Below are 20067 nucleotides of genomic sequence, written 5' to 3' on the forward strand. Positions count from 1 at the left end.
ATGAGCAGAGCTCTGTTATTCATGGGACAGAAATGACACAAGTGGAGCTGTGACAGTCGGACAAGCAAATTCACAGACACAGTCAGGGGGTGAAGGGCTCCTAGTGGAACATAAGCTCCAGGATATTAAGAGTGTTTTGTTTTTAATGGTCCTTTCCCTGGTACGTGGGCTAGAACCTGGCACATGGTTACTTATCCAATACAGGTTTGCTAACAAGAACTAAAACTTCAAGACACATTGCGAGGACTACCAGGAGCCAGGGGTTGGTGAACACTGGAGGAGGAGACTGTGTTTGAAAGGATATTGCAGCCCATTGTGGTTGACCTTTGATGATGTCAATGCTGTGCGTGGAAGTCATTGAAAACTTTTGAACAAGAAGTCATGTACTCATAATTGTATTTAATAGGTAGTCCTGAAAAATGTAAAAACTGCCTTTTGGAGGCACCCAGAAATTGCATGCATGTATGCATGTTGAAAGCAGATGCAAAATTTTCTTACTTGATAAAAGGATTTCTTAATTTGGAAGGACAAGAAACCCTGTGTAAACTTGGAGAACAAAGCAGAAGTAATCTATTGATCTCCTTAATTTGGTCGGTGTAGGTATTTGGCTATGTATATTTACCCTGCTTCCTTACTCTGACTCTATTAACTTCCAACTCACTTTGATTCCCTTAGGCTTGTATTTCTGTTTGTAACATCTGCACTGATGGTTTACCCAAGCTGCAGGGGAAAATCCCATGGAGAATGGTTTCTGTCACCAAAGGGAAGTTCTCAAAGGCCGTCTGTCTCAGTGGCTTCTAATAAGTCCATTGTCCTGTTCCTAAGCATAGGATGTCAGAATATCTTGACATTTGACATTTCTGTTTTGAAACTAATGGTTTATTTACTTAAAATAAGAAGGAAAGTAATTTGCTCTGGCAACCAAACACAAGGACAATTAATCACTAATGTTGGGAACTGAAGTGTAAACAGAAGATGAGCTCAGGGCCTTGCTATGTGTTCTTTCTCTCTGTAGATAGCAGCGATCTCCCGCAACCTCCCACTGGAGAATGTGCCTTTCTTTACACAGCTGAAAGGCTACTCCTTGGCCTTCCAGCTGCTGTCTATTGTGGTCAGTGAAGCTTCCCAGACAACTGAAGATTTTCTAACAGTAATCCTTCAAATCCTTTTTCTGTTAGGTAGAGCCCTTCCTTTCAAAAAAGTGTTCTATGGGAATCACTATTTTCTTGAGTAAAACATACCAAGCTTTCCTTGATGTGAGCCGAACATCACACATACCAAGTGCCAGGATACTCCATTAAAGTGGGTCCCTGGGGATTACTAAGCCCACGTGCTGTTTGCCCCGGATGGAACACTGCTTGCTGTGTGCCTTTGTAGTTCTTACGTTTTCTTTACAAAGTGTTTTATTTTGTATGCAGCAGTAGCCTCACTTTCTGACTGCATATTTTTAATAGGTTATAAATTAGAACTGATTTGTACTGCTCTTGGAATCTAATAGAAAGAAGACATAATAGATTTAGAAGAAGGGCTAAGGAAACAGATTCCTCAGTAGGTAAATACAGAAACCCAGTGTTCTAACTTGGTGTCAGTGGTCTGGAATACTGTAACGAGCGTAGACTTGTAGAGCTGTAGACCTCTCAACACATAGACCTAGGCAGCCTGGTGAAGATAAGATGACTTATGAACTGCATTGACACAACTTTAAAGCTGGCTATGAATGAACTGTCAGGCCTTAAGCAATAAGAGCTGGAGCACGAAAACTTCTATGTAGCCTACAGCCCCACTGCCTCTTGGGTTTTGAAGTTGGGGGAGCACAGGCTCTTTCAAGCAAAATCAGTTACAGATCATCTGGAATGAGCTCTACTGAGGGTTTAGAATGAGCTTCCTCATTCTTTGTAACTTCTGGGATTAAGGATATTTTCATGACGATAAGCAATCGTCACCCACAGGGCCACCCCAACCTAGAAAACAAGGATGCATGCTCTAGCAGAAAGCCAAGAACACTGAGTCATGGACACTTTTAGAAGCAGGCAAGAGACAGTCTGAGCTCCTAAGAATGCAGCCTGCAGCCCAGAATAGAAGCTGAGCATTCTGCTTATGAGGGGGACCTGAGAGAGAGTCAGTCTCTCTTCTTCCAGTGGAAGCTGAGACCCATGTCCAGAAGGACATGACTTCAGAAGAACAGAGAGACAACATGAGCACTTCTGATCCCATGTTTTGCTTTTGACAGCTTTCTGGGACTGGGGGGAGGAGCCACCCACATAGGGAGGGCAACACAGAGTGTGACAAAAAGATGCAGACACTTGGCCAAATGACTTTCCTGCTCAAGAGCCTCTTGAAACCTTCTCTTGGATTTATGGGTTTTTTCTCCCAGGGAGAATGTGGCTCAGTGATGGTTCGAGCTGTAACCTAAATGTGCAGCTCAGTGACCCTGGTAAACACTTATGCGCCGCTGCTAGATTATACAGCGCTGCAAGGTCATCCTATCAATGTGGTGGAGGTAGCTTATCAAGGGAAAACATGACATTCATAACTAGAGGCGTCCGCGACAGAGGGGACCCCAGGCTCTGCATTTCTCATGTCTTATGGTGGCAACCATATTGTTGTAAGCTATTGTCATTTAGGGCAGCAGCGTGTGGCTCCATGTAGTCAGTTTGGTTTCTTTTAATGCCATTGAGTAGATGTTTATGTACCGAGTTCTGTCTGGACTACAATAGGAAGGACACTAAAAAACGGCTTATTCTGTGACATGAGCAAATAAGCATGCCCCTGCCTCTGGAGGTGTGAAGTTTTGTAGGGAAATAATTTAAATGTTCAAATGTGTGTGCTACGATATCACCAGGGCATAATAACTGCAATGAAAGATGGGGCAGCCTCGGGCTTTAAGGAAGAAAAACAAATGTAACCAGCTGAGGAGGTCCAGGAAATAATTAGGAGCTAAAGATGTAGTTCAGTTGTAGGGCGCTTGCCCGGCGTGTGCAAGGTTGTGAGATCGATACTCAGGACCACAAAACAAAACAAACAAACAAACACCAAAAGGAGGAGAAAGAAAGAAAACACCCAGCAAGAGGGAAGACCAAGGAGTGGCAGGTGGGTAGGATTTAGGCATCAGGGTGAGGTGATGTGGGTCCAGGTGGCAGAGAACACACAGGCAGAGTGAAGACTTAGGGTGTTCAGACTGTCAATCAAGCGTATAGCTCCATACCCTAGCCACTGCACCAGAAGGGGCTCTGATGTGCCGGGAACCGGATTGACACATCTCAGGAGAGAGGTAAGTTTCGTTTTCCAAACTTTTTCCCCAAAGACAGACCTCCCAGACAAAACTGACTCAGACACCAGGAAGCAGGGTAAATCTCGGTAGAAAGATAGCTAAGGGCTCACACATGCCCAGATGTATCACAGTAATTTCATTCGGAGCACTTGGAGAAAGCAGCTCGGGACACAGGGCTCTTGTTCCACGGATGAAGAAAGGGAAACCTAAGTAATTTTAGCAAATTGGGCAACCTGAATAGGAACCAGTGAGTTATGCCCGGTCTAGCGTTAGATGAATGTAGGGAGCCATAGGTCCAGGCCCAGAACTATAACATGAAAATTCTCCTGTGTGCTTCTTACTCCCTTTGGTTCTCTCAACTCCCTTGAGCGTCTTGCTACCTGAGCCAGACTGGTCCTCTTTCATGGACTGGACTGGACTGCAGTCATCATCTCTCAGAAGCTATACCAGAGCCCTTCTGAAACCTATTCTGGGCCTGTGAAGAACAGTTCATGCTTATTTTAGGCAGAAATCAGCATCTGTGCCAGAAAACGTTATCAACAATTTAGCTGCTCTGGGGCCCTAGGATTTCCTTCCTGTATAATTCTAAGGTTGGTCCAGAGGGGAACTCCTGCAAATATGGAAGGCTGTAACCATTGCTCTGTAAAGGTTTTTGGGTTTTTTGTTTTGTTTTGTTTTTTGTTTTTTATTTTGTTTTGGTTTTTTGGAGGGATTGAGAAAACCTAGTAAGTTCTAACTTGTCTCTTTATTCCTCTATTCCACATCCTGCTCTCTTCTCCCACTTCAAGCCCTGAGGACTTTGGCCTGGCTTGGGTCTGTCATCAGATACATGAATGTGGACCCAAAAAGGTGCTGGCTCTTTTGAGCCAAGAGATATAGAAGCCTCTTTAGTTCCATTCCCTAGCAATGGATGCCACAGAGTTAGGAGAATTGCTCCGTAGCTTCCTCTGTGGCCTTCTAACTTTCCATTCCCAACTGTTACTCCCCGAACTCTTCCTACATGGCACGAGTGCTCACATTCATGCTATCACAGTGTTCACAGAGACTGATTCAACTCTCTTGATCGAATGTTGACTGACAGCAGTGAGTGTCAGAAAACAATGTCCATTGCCCTTGGTTTGGGGATTGCCTCATATAATGAACTCTAGATGCGTGGTAAGGAAACCATTATGGCAGGTTTGAGAAAGAGACCATGTGAGCTCTGTAGTGGAGAATCAACTGGCAAAACAGCCGTGGCAGCTTCGGAGCTAGGGCATCAGCTCAGCAGCTGGTGCTCCTGGCTAAGGAGACACCCAGACAGCACTGCGTGTGGGCATGTGCTGTTGGCTGTGCAAGCCATCAAGAAGAAGCAAGTATCCACTGAGCCATCACAAGTGTGAGAACTTAGGGCTGGAAGGAGGTCGGGAATTGGTCCTTTCACTAGAAGAAAAGATAGCTGTAAGGTAAAGGTGAGGTCAGAGGTGTGGTTGCCACCACTTGAGTGTTAAGCTCTGAAGGACTCGAGGCAAAGCCTGGAACTCCTTATCACCTAAACCAGAAGTCAGCTATGAATCTTACAGATGCTGAAGCACTCTCCGAGGGGCAAAAGCCAACTCAGAAAACAGCTCTGGCTATTATTGTTGTTGTCTGCTGTTGTTTTGTGTGAAGAATTAGATTCTTACTTCTGGAAAGTAAAAAAAAAAGGTTCTAAGTGTGCATGTGGGGTTGTAACAGCTTAAGCTAGAAATGACTTGGGGCAGAGTGCAAACTCTAATGCTTAGAAGTAGAAACTGCAGTTAAGTTTGTATTAACTCAGTAAACATTAAGAGCCATTAGTTGGCATGTTGATGGAGAATTTGCAATGACCTGGAAGAATTCTTAGGAAATTCTTAGCTAGGAAAACCCCTCCTGCTGTAATCCTTAGATGGGAGGGATGTTCCTGAGCACAGCTTGTGCACTGTTCTTTTAATGTTATGCATTTTGTTTTGTTTTATTCAAAACAAGGTTTCTCTTGAGTAGTCCTGGCTGTTCTGGAACTTACTCTGTAGACCAGGCTGGCTTTGAACTTACAGAGATCCTCCTGCCTCTGCCTCTTGCATGCTGGGATTAAAGGCTTTGGGTTCAAGGCTGCAAGGTGCAGAAAGTGGCTGGAGAACCATGAGCTCTGTCTTGGGGGAAGGAAAGGATGTCTCTGAAGGGGAAGTTATGAAACCAGGGGCAGAACCAAGGCAAGAGTGCAAAGCCGCAGACAGCAGTGGACTGGGAACCATGTTCCAAGAGCAGAGCTGGCTCTATCCAGGGATCACAGGTAGCACAGAACTCCTTGCTGCGTTATTTACATCTCATCCACTTTTCAGTGACGGCTCTACTATGCTCCTCTTATTCTTACAACATGAAGAGAATCAGACCCTTGGTAGGTGGGGAGCGAATAACTTTTCCTGCGGGTTCAGATACCCCTGGCAAAGAGAAGCTGCACACAGGGCCTGCTGTGAGCTTTTCATCTGTACCTAGACCTGGTACATATCACAAGGCCTTGACCTTCAGGCCTGATCTCACAATGCACTTAGGCGACAGGGTGAAGCTGTGTTCCGTGTGTGGAGAGGGCACGGCGGATTTTTGTTCTGAGACTGTGGTACATTGTTTCCCAACACACCTGCAGCCGTCTCTCCCATTCCTATACAGAGGGCTTCTGCCATGTGACTTTGCTGCTTCTGGACTGAGCTGGTGACTTCTACTGACAAAAGCACATTGTTTATTGGAAGGGACATGCCTTTTCTGAACATAGGCTGCACAGTCTTGTAGCTATTGACAAAGATTCTTTGCTTGTCTCAGCTTCAGTCAGTAAAGCTTCTGAGTGCAAAACCCACTGTTAGCAAGGAGCCCTGCCAGGGCTCTCTCTCCCCCGTACCCCATAGTAGCTGATGGGTTTCTTTATCTCCACTGCTGCCCAGGTGATGGTCTGTCTTCACCAAATAGCTTATTAGCAACAATACTTAGAATTCCTACATTTCCTACCAATAGTTTTTCTACTCTCTGAATTCCTACCTGCCTGGGCTGTACTTGGAACAGTGTGCAAGCTCTAATAACAGAACTAGAAACTGCAGTTAAGTTTGTATTAACTTAGTAAACATTAGAAAGCCGTTAGTTGACACATTAACAGAGAATTTGCGATGACCTAGAAGTATTCTTAGGAAATTCTTAGCTAGGAAAACCCCTCCTGCTGTCATCCTTAGTTGGGAGGGATGTTCCTGAGCACAGCCTGTGCACTGGTCTTCTTTGTTTTAATTTTTTATATTAATTACAGCTTATTTACTTTGTATCCCAGCTGTAGCCCAGCATAATATTTTGTTTCTTTGACTCTTTTCCTTTAGCACTTCTTCACATGTAGAATCCTGCTCTGAAGTCACCACGGGAAGAAGCCTTAGGAGTTGTATTGGAGTATCAAAGTGATGTAGGACAGAGATGAGTTGTCTGCAAGAGAGTTCTAGAGCACCTAGCTGACACCGCTAACCACCAGGGTATGTGAGATCACTTTCTGTGAACATTGTCGATGCTTAGTTGACCCTAACCTAGCCCAGCAAAGGACCATTCCACTCAGCCCAGATCAAATCCCTGACCACAGAATTTTGAACAAATGGAATGATGCTGCTTAGCCATGAAAGGCTGGAGTGGTTTATTATACTGTGCAAGAGAACGTGTGGGGGCGGGGTTGTGGAGGAAGTGTTTGGGGACAGTAAGCCTGCAATTTGTGAGTGGACGTAAGGAGTATGGCCCTCTAATAGGTTCTTGGAATCTTGAAAGTCATTTGCTCTGTGTGTTTAGCTTTTTCTACACTCTTAGCCTAAATAAATAAATAGATAAAGAAATTATCACCTCTACATTAGCATCTGAGGAAATAAGATAGCTGGTACTTTCTAAGAATGATCAGTTTATTTGGGATTGTACTTACAAAGTTATTCCTTGGTCTTATACATGGGGCTCTAACCTTGGGAGGTAGAGTCAAACATGAGAAATATGGTGTGCATGTGTGTGTGTGATATGTATATATATATATGTTTATACATACATACATATATATCTATGTATGTATAAATTCCAATTAATTTAGTAAACATTATGAAACCATTAGTTATCACATTAATGGAGAATGTAAAATGACCTGGAAATATTCTTAATAAGTTCTTAGCAAGGGAAACTATATAATATGGTGTGATCATACATACACTGACTACATACATTGCCAAAGTAGAAGAAATTAATGCCAAACTATATGGAATTCTTCTTTGCTTTTAGATTTTAAAAAGAAACGTGGACTTAAAGATAACGTTGTTCTATTAAGCCAGACTTGAACAACAAGTATTTAATATATTTCCCTTAATATGCAGAATCTAGATTAAAAAAAAAAAAACAACCTCAGTGGATACAAAAATATAGTGAGAGTATTTGGTAAGAAGTGGGCAACCTTCATCTCCATGGGCCAGGCCGGTGGGTGACACTCTGGTCTTGCTACTCTAGCAGGTGGCCTCACATTTCATTTAAAGAGCACAGGTAGAAGCAAATTAAACATGCCAGACACCAGACAAGGACCTGGGGGCCTGGAGAAAAAGAGGGTGGCTCGTTGTGTGTTGGCACGTGAACAATACATTGAAAGCTCTCCTGAAAGCCAGGCCTGTGAAATCACACAGCTGGCACAGGTGAAGGACTTCAGCTGACTTCAGATAGATGAGCTGGGGGTAGGGGGCTGTCCATGCTTCAGTCCTAGCCCACATCATGTGGCCTTGAAAAATAAATGATGAGCAGCCGGGAGTGGTGGCTCATGCGGGCAGATCTCTGTGAGGTCCAGGCCAGAAGTCACAGAGTGAGTTCCAGGACAACCAGAACTACATGAGACAGCCCTATCTCAACAAACAAACAAACAAACAAACAAACAAACAAACAAACATGAGGGTTCATCCTTACTCTAGTGGGGCATTTTTATTTCTGGCTTATTTGCTCCTAGTCATGAGATCATGCGATGAGTGTAACTCAGGCAGACATCACATATGAGCCTAGAGAGGTCATATGAATTCCCTAAGGCTACACAGTCTATGCGTAGTTCCCACTGAGATAGAACTCACGTGTTCTGACTTCCTACTCTGGCCAAATAATTAGAATCAGACAATTATATAGATGGTCAGATAAAACATAGGTAAAGAAACAAAGCTAAAACGTAGTTAAAGTCTACACCTTTCAGTCACAGTTTCCCTACCTAATAAATAAAAGGTGTACACTTTAACTATCTTTTCCAAGAAACTAAGTCTGGTTCAAAATTTACATCATAATGGCCCAGGTGTACTCATCTTTCCAGGACAGTGGTCTTATTTTACTCTCCTTTTCAGCTAATTCATGGTAAAACCCCTAACAGAGCTGCTTGGCAATATCATAAGAAGGACCTGTCTCTGGGCAAAGGACAGACATTGTAAAGAGCGAGGGGCCTGAGAAAGAGCTCCGAGGTCCTGAGAGTCTGTGGATGCCACTGGTGCCAGGAACGATGGCAAACTGAAGAGATCAGCGTGTGCAGGGAGAGAAGAAAAGACTGGCAGGAGAGGGGTCTCTCCCAGAGCCTGGGAACTGGCATCCAGGCATCCCGCAGGTGGGAACCACAGTGCCCCACATCTCAACTGGAGCAGGCTGCAGTGCGGCAGCAAGGGGGCTCCTGGTACTGTGGCTGGGGAGGAGGGCCAGGGCGGATTTACAATCCCTCTAGCTTGTGAACGGCTAGGGCTCCTCCATCCCACCTCTTCCAGGATGGGGGTTGCTCATTCACATGCAAATCCCTTTAGTGTGGGGAGGTTGGGCCCCACAGCTCAGTGCCGGAAAATAGCTTGGGGACAGGGGAAAACAAAGGGTGGTTGTGTTCAGCAGCCCAGGCTGCCAGGCTCAAGGTATGTCACAGTCTGGACTGGGAGGAGGCAGTGATCAGCCCTGCTTTGAGCAGCATCTCCAGCAGTCTGCAGGAGGTATGAGCTGATGGGCTCACTGTCACAGACAGCCTAGCACTTTATCCCAGCCCATCTAATTTATACCCTCAAATCATCGCATAGACATCCTTCACAGAAATACGGATCCAGGGCCCTGGGTCCTTGTCACAGCCTTTCCACACTCTTGCTGCTTTAATTCTGCCACGTTGTGCTGTGAGTCTGGAAATGCCTATTAGCTTACAAGAGCCAACTGTCAACTTTTCTGGGCTTTCGCTCAGAACAGCCACACGGCCATCCTTAACGGTTAAGTTCCAAAAAACAAAAACATTACAATGAAACAAAGAATTTTAAAGTTATTTTAGCATTGTTCTACCATTGTTCCTGGGGTTTTCATGTCTTTTGTATTCAAAAGGAGAATGGTTCGCCAAGGTCCATCTATTGTTCATTCTATGCTCCCTATTTTCCTTCACTTACAGAATGTACATACCATTGTTTCTAGGCCTCAGCTTTTCAGAACGTATAATCTGGACATCAAAATTGTCTTCCAAGAGTCAGGGCAAAGGAAACATCAGGTGTAGAATGTTTTCATCCCCCACAGCATCTTGCTGGAGCCCTGTTCCCTAGCCTCCCTCCCTGCCCCTATCTGTACCCTCTTGCCACCCCCCATTTCTAATTCCTTCTTTATTCACACCAGACATTTTCCTTCCTGGGTCTTTGCGTTGCCTGTTCCCACTGAGCGGGATGCTTTTCCCCCCAGGAAGCATAAGACTAAGATCCTCATTGTTATCTTTGCTCAAATCCTCCCTTCTCAAAGAGGCTTCCATACCTGCCATATTCAAGTCACAACACACTCCTCAACTTTCACAGGACCTCTGTACCAGTTCTGTTTTGTTTCTTTGCCCATCTGCTCATTACTCGATAGATAAATAGCGGTTATTCTTGTTTATTGTCTGCTTCCTCGATGCAATGTGAGGCCCAGCTCACATTGAGGCTGTACCCTCAAAACTATGGCTACAGAGGGTTTCCTGAATAGACACCTTTCCCACTTTCTCTTCTCTCGTGTAAGGAAGTTTAAATTCTGCTTTTTTTTTTTTTATCAAGAAGATTCCTGTGAACACACAAGTACACAGATGCACGCCCTGTACTGCTGTACCCCAGAGCACGCCTGGTACAGAACATCTATGTCATGCGCATGTCCATCCACACTCACTCTCTTTCCTGGACCAAGCGTGAAACGCCTCCTTCTGCTTCCCGTCACCCTAGAGCCTGTGCTGTTCGCATGTCCTGCTTAAAATAAGATTTGATCACACTTTTCTGAAGCTCATTTTCACCTCCTAGTTCTCTTCGGTTAGCAGGAATTGATGTTTGGGGCCCAGCACCCTGAGGAAAGAACCAAGCCGGGGACTGCAATCACAATGCAAGAGGAACCTTCATCCATTCTCATTTCCTCCTGAGGCCAAGGCCTCCTGTCCATTCCCAGAGGATGAGCAGTGTCCCCTGCAGCAGCTGGGGTCAATGTTCTAAGTAAACAGAGAGCTGTGATGAAATCAGCAGTTGAGGTCAGAGGACCTCTGTCTTAATTATGCAGCAGGATGCAGGCTGACCCTCGTGGCTTGGGGAAAGGAGCAGCACCCGACTGGGTCTCAGACCAACAAAAAAGGGGAAGGACCCCGGAAAAGGCGGCTGGTGCACTTCCCTGACTGAGAAGGCAGTGGGAGAGAAAGCACTGGTTGTTAGGTCCCTACCTGCAGCATGGCGTGGCTGGTAGACCCTGTCCTCTACGTAGGGGTCCCCTCTCCCAGATGCCCTTCACTATATAATCCAGACATTTTGGTTTCTCCTGGTCCTTGCCCCCTCTTTCCCTCTTCCCTGCTCTTCTCTCCTTCTCCTCTCCCCTTTTTCTCCCCGCCACAAACGCTCCTAATAAACCTGCATTTATATATTATTACTTTGCTTTGCCATTTAGCTTATTCCGTTTTAATCAGGCACTGGTGACTTGCCCAAGATCTCATCCCAAGACAATGGTGATTACTAACATCCTGTTCTTTCCTCTGTTCAACTTCCCGGAGACTTGTGACTTTTTCTGTCCTACCCAGGACAGTGCTTGCTACTAGAGAAAACACAGACCCTGATTGCCTGGCACTGACAGTCTAGTGGGAGTGGCTTAGAATGCATGCTCCACAAACATCAACTGAGCACTTTCCACCCTTGGTACCACAGACTTCATTTCTTCTTGCTTCTTAAAACAAATTTCCTTTCAAAGTCAGGGTAAAGGAAACAGTTATTTAACTGAATCTGGACAAAACGAGAAACCTTGATGCCATTTTACAAATTTCACTAAAATACCAGGACAAGCAAACTCTTGCCTTAGAAATAAATGTGTGGCTGGGGAAAAAAAAATCTAAGCCCTTTCTGTACTAGAACCTGCCTGAAAGGTGCTCCATGGGGAAACAGAAGCACCCCATCTTGGGCATGCAAAGACCAGGAACTAGGCTTTTCAACAGGGACTTGGGCAGTTCTGTTTCCTTCTCTGTAAGATGAGCACATTAATACCTGCTTTTCTCAATGTCGAGAGGAGAACTGCACGTGGTGGCAGATTAGAAACTGCTGTGAAAGTTGTGATGCTAACCACACAGCTACCTGCATTTAAACAGTCCTTTTGAAACACTTAGTAGGAATTACCTGGAAACACCGGATGACTAGGCAAGGCAGAGTGGGAATAGGGAGAAGGATGCTTCCATTCACAGCACAGCTGCTGATGCTAGTTGAGCGGCTTGCTATCAGGCTCACAGCCTTGCCATCACCCCTTACTTAGCTAGGATGCATAGGACAAGGGTCTTTGAAGCCTTTTCCCTCATTTACAGTCACAGTGAGCTACTGAGAAAGGGATTAAGAGATCTCCATTTTACAAGGGTGCCATGGAGGAGACCCTGCTCCCGTGAGGGGCAGCAGTGGAGCCTGACCTAAGGTCTCACTGTTTCTAAAACCCGGACACAAACCACTGAGTCTGGCAACTGTTTTCTGCCTATCCCTCAGAAAACTATTCTGCCTCAGGCTGTGAGGAAGACGCTGTGCCCATTCTGGATTTTTAAAGAGCTGACAACATGCCCCAGCTAAGTGAGCAGAAGAAGCCTGGCCAAGGGGTCTCACGCATAGTGGCATGGTTAATTTTATCCTTTTGTCTGGTTTAGCCCCATCCTAAATCTGGGTTAGTACTTCCAGTTATGTTCCAGACCCACTGCTCTTCAGCACACTCCCTGCCTTCAAAACCTGTTGATCCTGGCATGCTACTGATCTCCAGGCCTTGGGAAGTGGTCATCGTGCTGACAGAACCTGCGTTAGAAGCTCTCATTCCCCCTTCCTATCCTCTGTGTGCCCATTTTCTGTGGTGCTTCCTCTAGACACGCGTTCTGTCCATCCAACACAGCTGCACTCGAGCTGTTCCCATCACGGCCTGTGCCTAACTCCTGCATTTATTTATCTAGATCAAACTTACTCAAACATGTTGCTGACTGTATCACCTCCACATCCTTTGTCCCAAACAGTTCGCAGCTTCCCAGTGGAAACCCCAGACTCAAATACCAGATGATGCCACACTGAGAACATAAAGGACTGGAGCAAGTGGCTTCTCTTTAGACAGAAACATATTTTGCGCATTAAATGCAGACGGACGTTCTCCAATCCACAAAGAATGTTTTCAAATAATTTTCCTTGAAATATAGGCCTTCTCAGGCACTCCCCCGTTTCCTATTTTTGGTAGGCTCACTGGAGGGGAAAGTTTCACATTCTTTACTGGAAGGGAAGTAATGGGGCAAGGAAAATATGAGAAAGCTTTGGCAGGGTGGGGAGGGGTCCATGTGGTCCATGTGAGCCCTAACTCCGTGATCAGCTCTGCAGGGTGCCAGCTGTTTGCCTCTCAACAGTGCTAGGGTTTCTAAGGGAAATGGAGGTTTTTGTATGAGATCACAAGTTTTACGTTGATATTTTTGTTGTTGTTATTGTTACTAGTTTTCTTTTTCAAAACAGAGTAAACTCAAATAAATCTGTCGAACAAAGTAGAATGAAGAATTAAGTCAACCCATTGATCGCTTGCTTACGACCACAGGCGTGCATGCTTGAGTCCCTAAATCAATTCAACCAGTTGGTCACTTTGGATGGCTATGTTGAAACCCAAAGTTACCAGACATTTTCTCAGCCCCTCCATACATAGTTGTTCTAAGGCCTTTCTTGTGTATCTCCCCAAGGCAAGTCCTCTCTGACTACTCGTTTTCTCACCACGGCCTCCTTTTCAATGTCTGTGCCGTGGTTATCTGCTGTCACAGTCCTTTCCAGGAACGGTAATGCTGGGCTTCTATTTACCCTTAAAGAATGATCTCAAACACTGAGATCTGACTACACAGAAGTGAACACACACACACACACACACACACACACACACACACACGTGCTACCTTACCTTTCTCGTGTAGGTTTTTTTTTTTTTTAAATTAATTGTGTAATTATCTTGTAACATCTTTTGATATCATGAATTCCCAGAGGGCAGGCCTATAATGCTTATCTTTGGGGACACAGTTTTAGAGTGTTCATCTTAGGGAGAGGCTATCTACAGAATTCTTGGGCTTCAGAAGAGAGTGGGTAGGCACTGAAAGACTGTGAGAATGGCGCCGGCAGAGGGATATGTGAAGACGATCCCTCTGAATATCTGCAAAGGTGGACTCAAAGGAGAAGCTGCTATCAAGGCGACATTTAGGAGAGCATTGGGCAAGCTGACTAAGAACTGAAGGCTAGGGGCCCAAAAAGTGGAAAGATCATGAGAACTGCTCATTATATAAGGGAGGCAGGGTTAACAGAACAGTGACACTGTATCTTAGGAATACTTAGCAGGCACCCATTGAGCTTTGGGGGTGGTAATTGAGAGAAAGAGCGATGCGGAGAGAAACACACACACACACACACACACAGTGTGGGGTCGCTGAACTGAAGTGGGGCATGTCTCCTTTTTATCAAGCAGATGGCAAGAAGTGAAGGTGAAAAGGGAGGTGTGAAATGGGAGCTGTGCCTGGAGGTTTGCATTTCCCGCAGCTCTCACCTCATGACTCCTTTGTAAGTCAATCATTTGATCTGATGCTCAGTTAAACTTTATGTATTGCATTTTCTGAGAAAATCCTGTATTTTCTGGCTGTATAATAGAATCCAACTACATAAGAGTTTTAACAATTTGACTGTAGGCAACATTTGCTACATATTGCATCTTAAAACCGAGGCATTCATAAGATGGAACTCTCCTATAGCTTGATTAATTTTAAAAAAGAAAAGATAGACACATGTTTTTTGTTTTGTTTCGAAAGAGGTTCTCTCTGTCTAACCCTGGCTGGACTGGAACTAGATGCACAAGACTGGCCTCAAACTCACAGACATCCACCTGTCTCTGCCTCCTGCATGGTGGGATTAAAGGTGTGTGCCACCACTCCTGGCAAGACTGACAATTTTCAGATGTAAATTCTGCTCTAGGCCTGATGTGGGCCAATGATTTACCCTTTTCCAACCTTTTGACACAATGATGATGCAGTTAGACCTTGATTTCTGTGGCCTTTGAATACTGAGCTTGGGAGGACCTTATAGGCCATGTAAACCAACTACTTGCTTGACAAGGGAGAGGAGGCTGGACAAGGAGAGATTCCTTCCAGAAGAAGCCGCTTGCCTAAGGCTCATGTAGTACTGTGGAACCGAGGTTTCCGACCCCAAGGCTCGGAATCTGTGCTGGAGCCTTCGTCTGCAGCGCCCACCAGCTGCGATTCATATGCCTCCTGTGTGCACTGCAGGGCTCCACAATGGCACCGCATTCCAAGGAAGCAGATGTTGCTGTACAGATGTGCACGTGTCTTGAAGACTGAGGACTGCGGGAAAGGAGGTTGGAGAGGAATTCCCATAACTGTGAGCATCCGGTCCACAGCTTTGAGGTCCTGTGTTTCTTTGGGCTGATGATACTCACTCTCAGCGGTTCCCTTATGGTCACCCTGGCCGGTGTGAACGGGAAGGGAGAATCATGGATGTGGGTTGGACTGGGAAGGGTTCCTGTTAGTTGGGTGGTCCTTTAAACCTACCCCTTGACTGCAAGGACAATTCAGCTTTGGAGGAAAAAAAAAGCCTCAAAATAGGCCAGGATGTTATCCTGCCAAAGGAAACTAATGATATTTTAAGTTACTTTGTAAAGAACAGCAGTGGGGTACTGTGTTTACAAGTTTGATTCAAATAGTGTGTTGCTAAGGCATTCCTAGGCTCTAAATAGAGTGCGGATGGCCATGGAACTTTGAGAATTGGCTAAGCATAAAAAGGACTTGGAGGGGTCATCAGGAAAGTTCTGACAAGTCAGACTGGGGAAAAAAATACCCAAGATTTTAAGGTTCTACAGGGATCATCTCTTCCTACTTTTTGTTCCATCAATTTTCTCTAAGCTGCAAAATTTCTCTCTCCTGGAGGAAGCACCTTAAGATTCAGAAAGTAAACAAGTATGCAACAACCAGGAAGTTACTGAAACTTAACAAGATTCATTAGGCCTTGCTGGGCAGAAGAGAACCTCTCATCTTCTGAGCTACCTGCAAGAGTCTCTCCAGCCTGTCTCCAACAGTTTACAAGTAACACAGAGGCCCAGAACGCTGCTTTCAAGAGCTGTCACTCAGGCTGAGGTGGGTTTTGGGTGGTTCAGCAGCCTTTGAGTAATTGAAAGTAACCTCTCCTCCATCCTTCTGTAAGTAACCCCAACGAACTCACTACTTCACTAACTTGGACTTTGGTAGAATCATTCCTTTGCTCAGTTGTGGATGCCTATTAGGCAGAGTAGACATTTGATCATATATCCCCAGGAAAAGTGATGCAATCCCTCATTGAACAGATGAACAAATAGAATTTAGGAGAGTGGTGTTGACTTGTTCTGGAGCCACGTGGCGTGTTTGTGCATGCATTCAGATTGAAGGAGAAGAGACTCTCATTAAAAGTAAAAACATAAACTAAAATAATAAAGTAGTTATCTTGGGATCTGGGGTTGTAAAGGCATCAGGTTTTCAACTCTGTGTGAGACTTCTGGACTTGAGTGTTCAAAGGAAGAATGTTAGTTTCTCCCTTGAATTCTGACTTTCATTCTCTTCCTTCAGCCGATGAGAACTTGACTGGAGCTTCAGATTCAAGGACTGGGCCTCAAAGTGCTATAGGCTGATCAAGGACAATGCTCAAGTGGAGGAGCTTTAAGGCTCACCTAAACCCGAGCAGTTCCACATCTATGCCTTTCTGTATCTAGTCAAACTTAAGGGTTATTCACACCTGGTTATCAGAGGGAAAAGACTTAAACCACCGTAACATAATAATCCTGTACAATGTGAGGATATGGGACTCTACAGGCCCCCAAGCTTAACTTTTGTGAGTTCTTATCTTGCAGTGAAACTCTATTCCAGATGCTTCTATGTGAGCGCCAGCCGCCAGCAGATGTGGCAGCATCTTTCAGCAGGAGCCTGTTCCTGTCTCACGGCTGCCAGAGCCTCTGCAGGGAGCTGATGCTGTTGCTAGGAGGGGGTTCTAGAGAGTCTACTATGCAAGCAAACTCTCTCCACCATATGAATCTTTTTCACTATAGGAATTAGACAAATATGTCTACTTCACAAGGACTTCCGGTTGGCAGCTCTTTCTGCAAGTTGCCTCAAGCGTATTTCAAAGTACCAGGAGCCCTTGTTTTCTAAGCTTATCTTTTCCCGTGAGGTAGCAGATCTTTTGCAAACTAATAGTCCTCTTGTCCATAGCATGGGGCATGCAGAGAATGGCAACAGCCCATACAGCAATGGTTCTGGGACAGCGTTAATTATCTGTAGACATGGTTATGGACAACCAGGTGGACTAGCCACTGACACCTAACAAGCAGGGGCCAGGGAATCTGCTAAAAATCCTTCAGTGTTGAAGACCCTGTTCCTCAGCAATGATGTCAACAGTGCTGAGGTTGAGAACCCGGACATGGAACACCATTTGAACTCTGTGCTAGTATACTACATATAGAACTAGCTGAGGGAGGGGAGGGGCCCACAGTTCCACTCAGCATTCCTTGTGACTCTTCTGCACCCTGGCGTGCAGAGGAGCGCAGCATGTGGGCTGTTTGGTGCAGCCAAACAAGCGTGGGGTTGAAAGTCACCTGGCATGGGTTCGTATCTGGACCCGCCATCTTCCAGATGGATTACCTTGAGTCTCTTAACCTGTTTTACTGTGTAATAGGATAGGCACTCATGTCTCATAAAACTTTCTTTTTTTTTTTTTTTTTTTTGTGCTTTGAATATGATGATAAGTATAGAGTATAAGTAAGGTGTAAATTTGTTGCTTTGCTGATGATCAGATATTCTGGTTAATACAAGGTTAGCTGCTGCTGAATGACAGGCTGTGGGAAAATAAGGGTAAACTAGTGATAAAAATGTAAAAGGCTAACTGAAGAGTTATTTGGGTAAAAACCTTTTCCAAGAAGTCAAAGGCGGTTTAGTTGGTGTTTCATGGGTCCAGAAAGATGGCTCAGTGGTTAAGAGCACCTGCTGCTCTTCCGGAAGCCCGGGACCAGCACCCACATATCTGTACCTCTAGTTCTAGGGACTCCAATCCTCTCTTTTGACCTCCATGGGCCTTGCGCACAAGTAGTGCACTTATATACATGCAGGCAAAATATTTATGCACATAAAAATACATACATACATAAATATGTCAAAACATTAAAAAGGTAGATTTTTCAGTTTTCATATATTTTTGAAGTAGGTACTACTATAACAAACTCAGTGTCTTAGAGTATTTTGTACCTTTTCAGACCTGCTTTATTATTATTATCATTATTACTATTATATTTTTGTTTTTGTATTTTTTGAAGACATACTCTGAGTTTGTTCCAAGGCTTTGACCTCACCATTGTCCTGTCCCTAGCTTCTATGCCCTGGAGTTATAGCCATTTATGCCTAGTTTAGATCCGCTTTAAAACTAGAACTTCCCACCCATGAAAATTCCAGGAAATGTTGTTTCTATATTGTGATACTCTCCTGCTATCCCTGTACATTTTTAACATTTCCTACTAATAGTTACTTCCCTTCCATGGCCATGTACTTTGATAATAAAATATAAACTTTTGATATGATATTCAAGACCCTCAGAATCACATGCTAGCCTTCCCTTCAAGCCTTACCCTTTCCTGTTGACTGCTGCAGCACCTGCAATCCTAAATATTTGGTTGTTGTTTAAGGACTTTGGCAGTGCTTTCTAATATCTCAGCGTCTGACATAATTATGGTTCCCTGTGGTTACTGCTTTTTCTTGGGTCTATACTCTTTTTGGGGATGTTGGAGACGAGGCTATTGAACACGTTGTAGGCATTGAAAAGACAGTGGGGGAGAAGATGTTGTGTCTAGCTGAATCTTCCCATCAGCTCTCATAGAATCGAACCTGGCATACTACCCCCATTACACCGCTCATTGCGCTGTCTCCTTGGTTGTCTCCCTCACTAGCTGCAACCCCGCGAAGGTAAGAACGGTACCTAATCTATTCCCAGTTAGAGAACATGGGAGGTCCCACCTTCACGTAGTCATATTCACAAAGATAGGAGGATTCCAAGTTGAAGTGCATGAAGTACAGCTTGATCCGAAACCCCTCCGGGACAGTGATATTCCAAGTCACCTCAGAGTCACTTGGATAGGAATCTGGATAGCCAGGTGACTGGATCTGGCCGAACATTTCATTTAGTTCCACAGTATGGGCTGAAATCTCCGACAGGGCGAGGCACAGAGCATGGTAGAGAAGGAGCCGCCTGAAAGACACGAAAGAGGCTTGGTGTCACATCAATGATTGCAGGTCCCCAACACGGAGCTAAATATCTGCTCTCATCATTTTTCTCCCTGGGGCCTTGCTCACCTGGCCCTCAGGATGTTTGGAGAAAGTAGCTAGATGATTTCTAAGACTGTTTTCAGCTTTATTCTCTTGAAAAGCTGAATGCGCACTGAAGTTTTCAAGAAAGCTCACACTGGGGACCCCCACACATGTTCTCTTACTCTTGAAAGCATAACTATTATAAATGTGTGATAATTGGTATTGCTTCATCAGTAGCACCTTACTTAGGAACCACAGATTCTTTATGAAGTTTCAAAACTGTATGTAATAATAACTGCAATATTAGGATAAATCCCAGACTCAGTGGTGGAGTCTAAGGACATTGAACACATTAATAGTTTGAGACAGTTGTCTACTGCAAAGCCAGGAAATGTATGCAAAACCTTGGATAGAGTCAGAATGAACAAAGTGAGTTCGGTGAGTGCTTTTCTATGACAATCGAAAGTTTAGAATTCACTTCTGGAGAAATGAAAGTGATGGAGCGCTGAGAGAGCTGCAGAGGGGGAGGGGCGGGAAAGACAGTATCCAACATGGATGATGCAACACTGAGGCAGAATAACGAAGGCTGGTCATAGTCCTAACGGTCAGGTCACAGCTGCAGCCCTTTCCCAACAACGCCCGAGGACCTTGAACGCAAACAGCCGGAGTGTGACTCCTTAGCTTCCCTTCTAACAGGTCCCTGTGGTCAGTTTTGTTCCTGTGGGGGAGGGGGTCCACATGGTGTGCGCATGTGTGTGCATGAGGATGGAGGCCAGAGGTCCACCACAGTCATTGTTCCCCGGGAGCCATCTACCTAGTTTTCGGAGACAGCATCTCTCACTGGGACTCGGGGCTCATTGATTAGGTTAGGCTGGCTAGCCTCCCCAAGTCTGGAATTACAAGCTAGTGCCCCCTGGCTTGTTTTGTGGACTCTGGGAGGGCGTTCAGGTCCTCGTGTTTGCCTGGTAAGCTCTCTGTGGACTGT

The 20067-nt window shown here is 44.9% G+C and overlaps 1 protein-coding gene across 4 annotated transcripts in view; it reads right to left on the reverse strand.

Moving 5' to 3' along the window:
• The window catches only part of Masp1 (MBL associated serine protease 1), a 67954-nt gene that overhangs the window by 42342 nt on the left and 5545 nt on the right, over positions 1-20067 (reverse strand). For all 4 annotated transcript variants that reach the window (XR_008722172.1, XM_055625180.1, XM_055625178.1 and 1 more), the window contains exon 2: positions 18792-19023. Coding sequence is in view for 3 of the 4 variants with exons in the window: in XM_055625180.1 (XP_055481155.1) it covers positions 18792-19023 (232 nt within the window). In the remaining variant the exon portion in view is untranslated. The remainder of the gene's footprint in view (positions 1-18791; positions 19024-20067) is intronic.

Source organism: Psammomys obesus, unplaced genomic scaffold (assembly GCF_907164565.1).
Source record: "Psammomys obesus unplaced genomic scaffold, mPsaObe1.curated_primary_1811, whole genome shotgun sequence".
NCBI classification, from domain to species: Eukaryota; Metazoa; Chordata; class Mammalia; order Rodentia; family Muridae; genus Psammomys; species Psammomys obesus.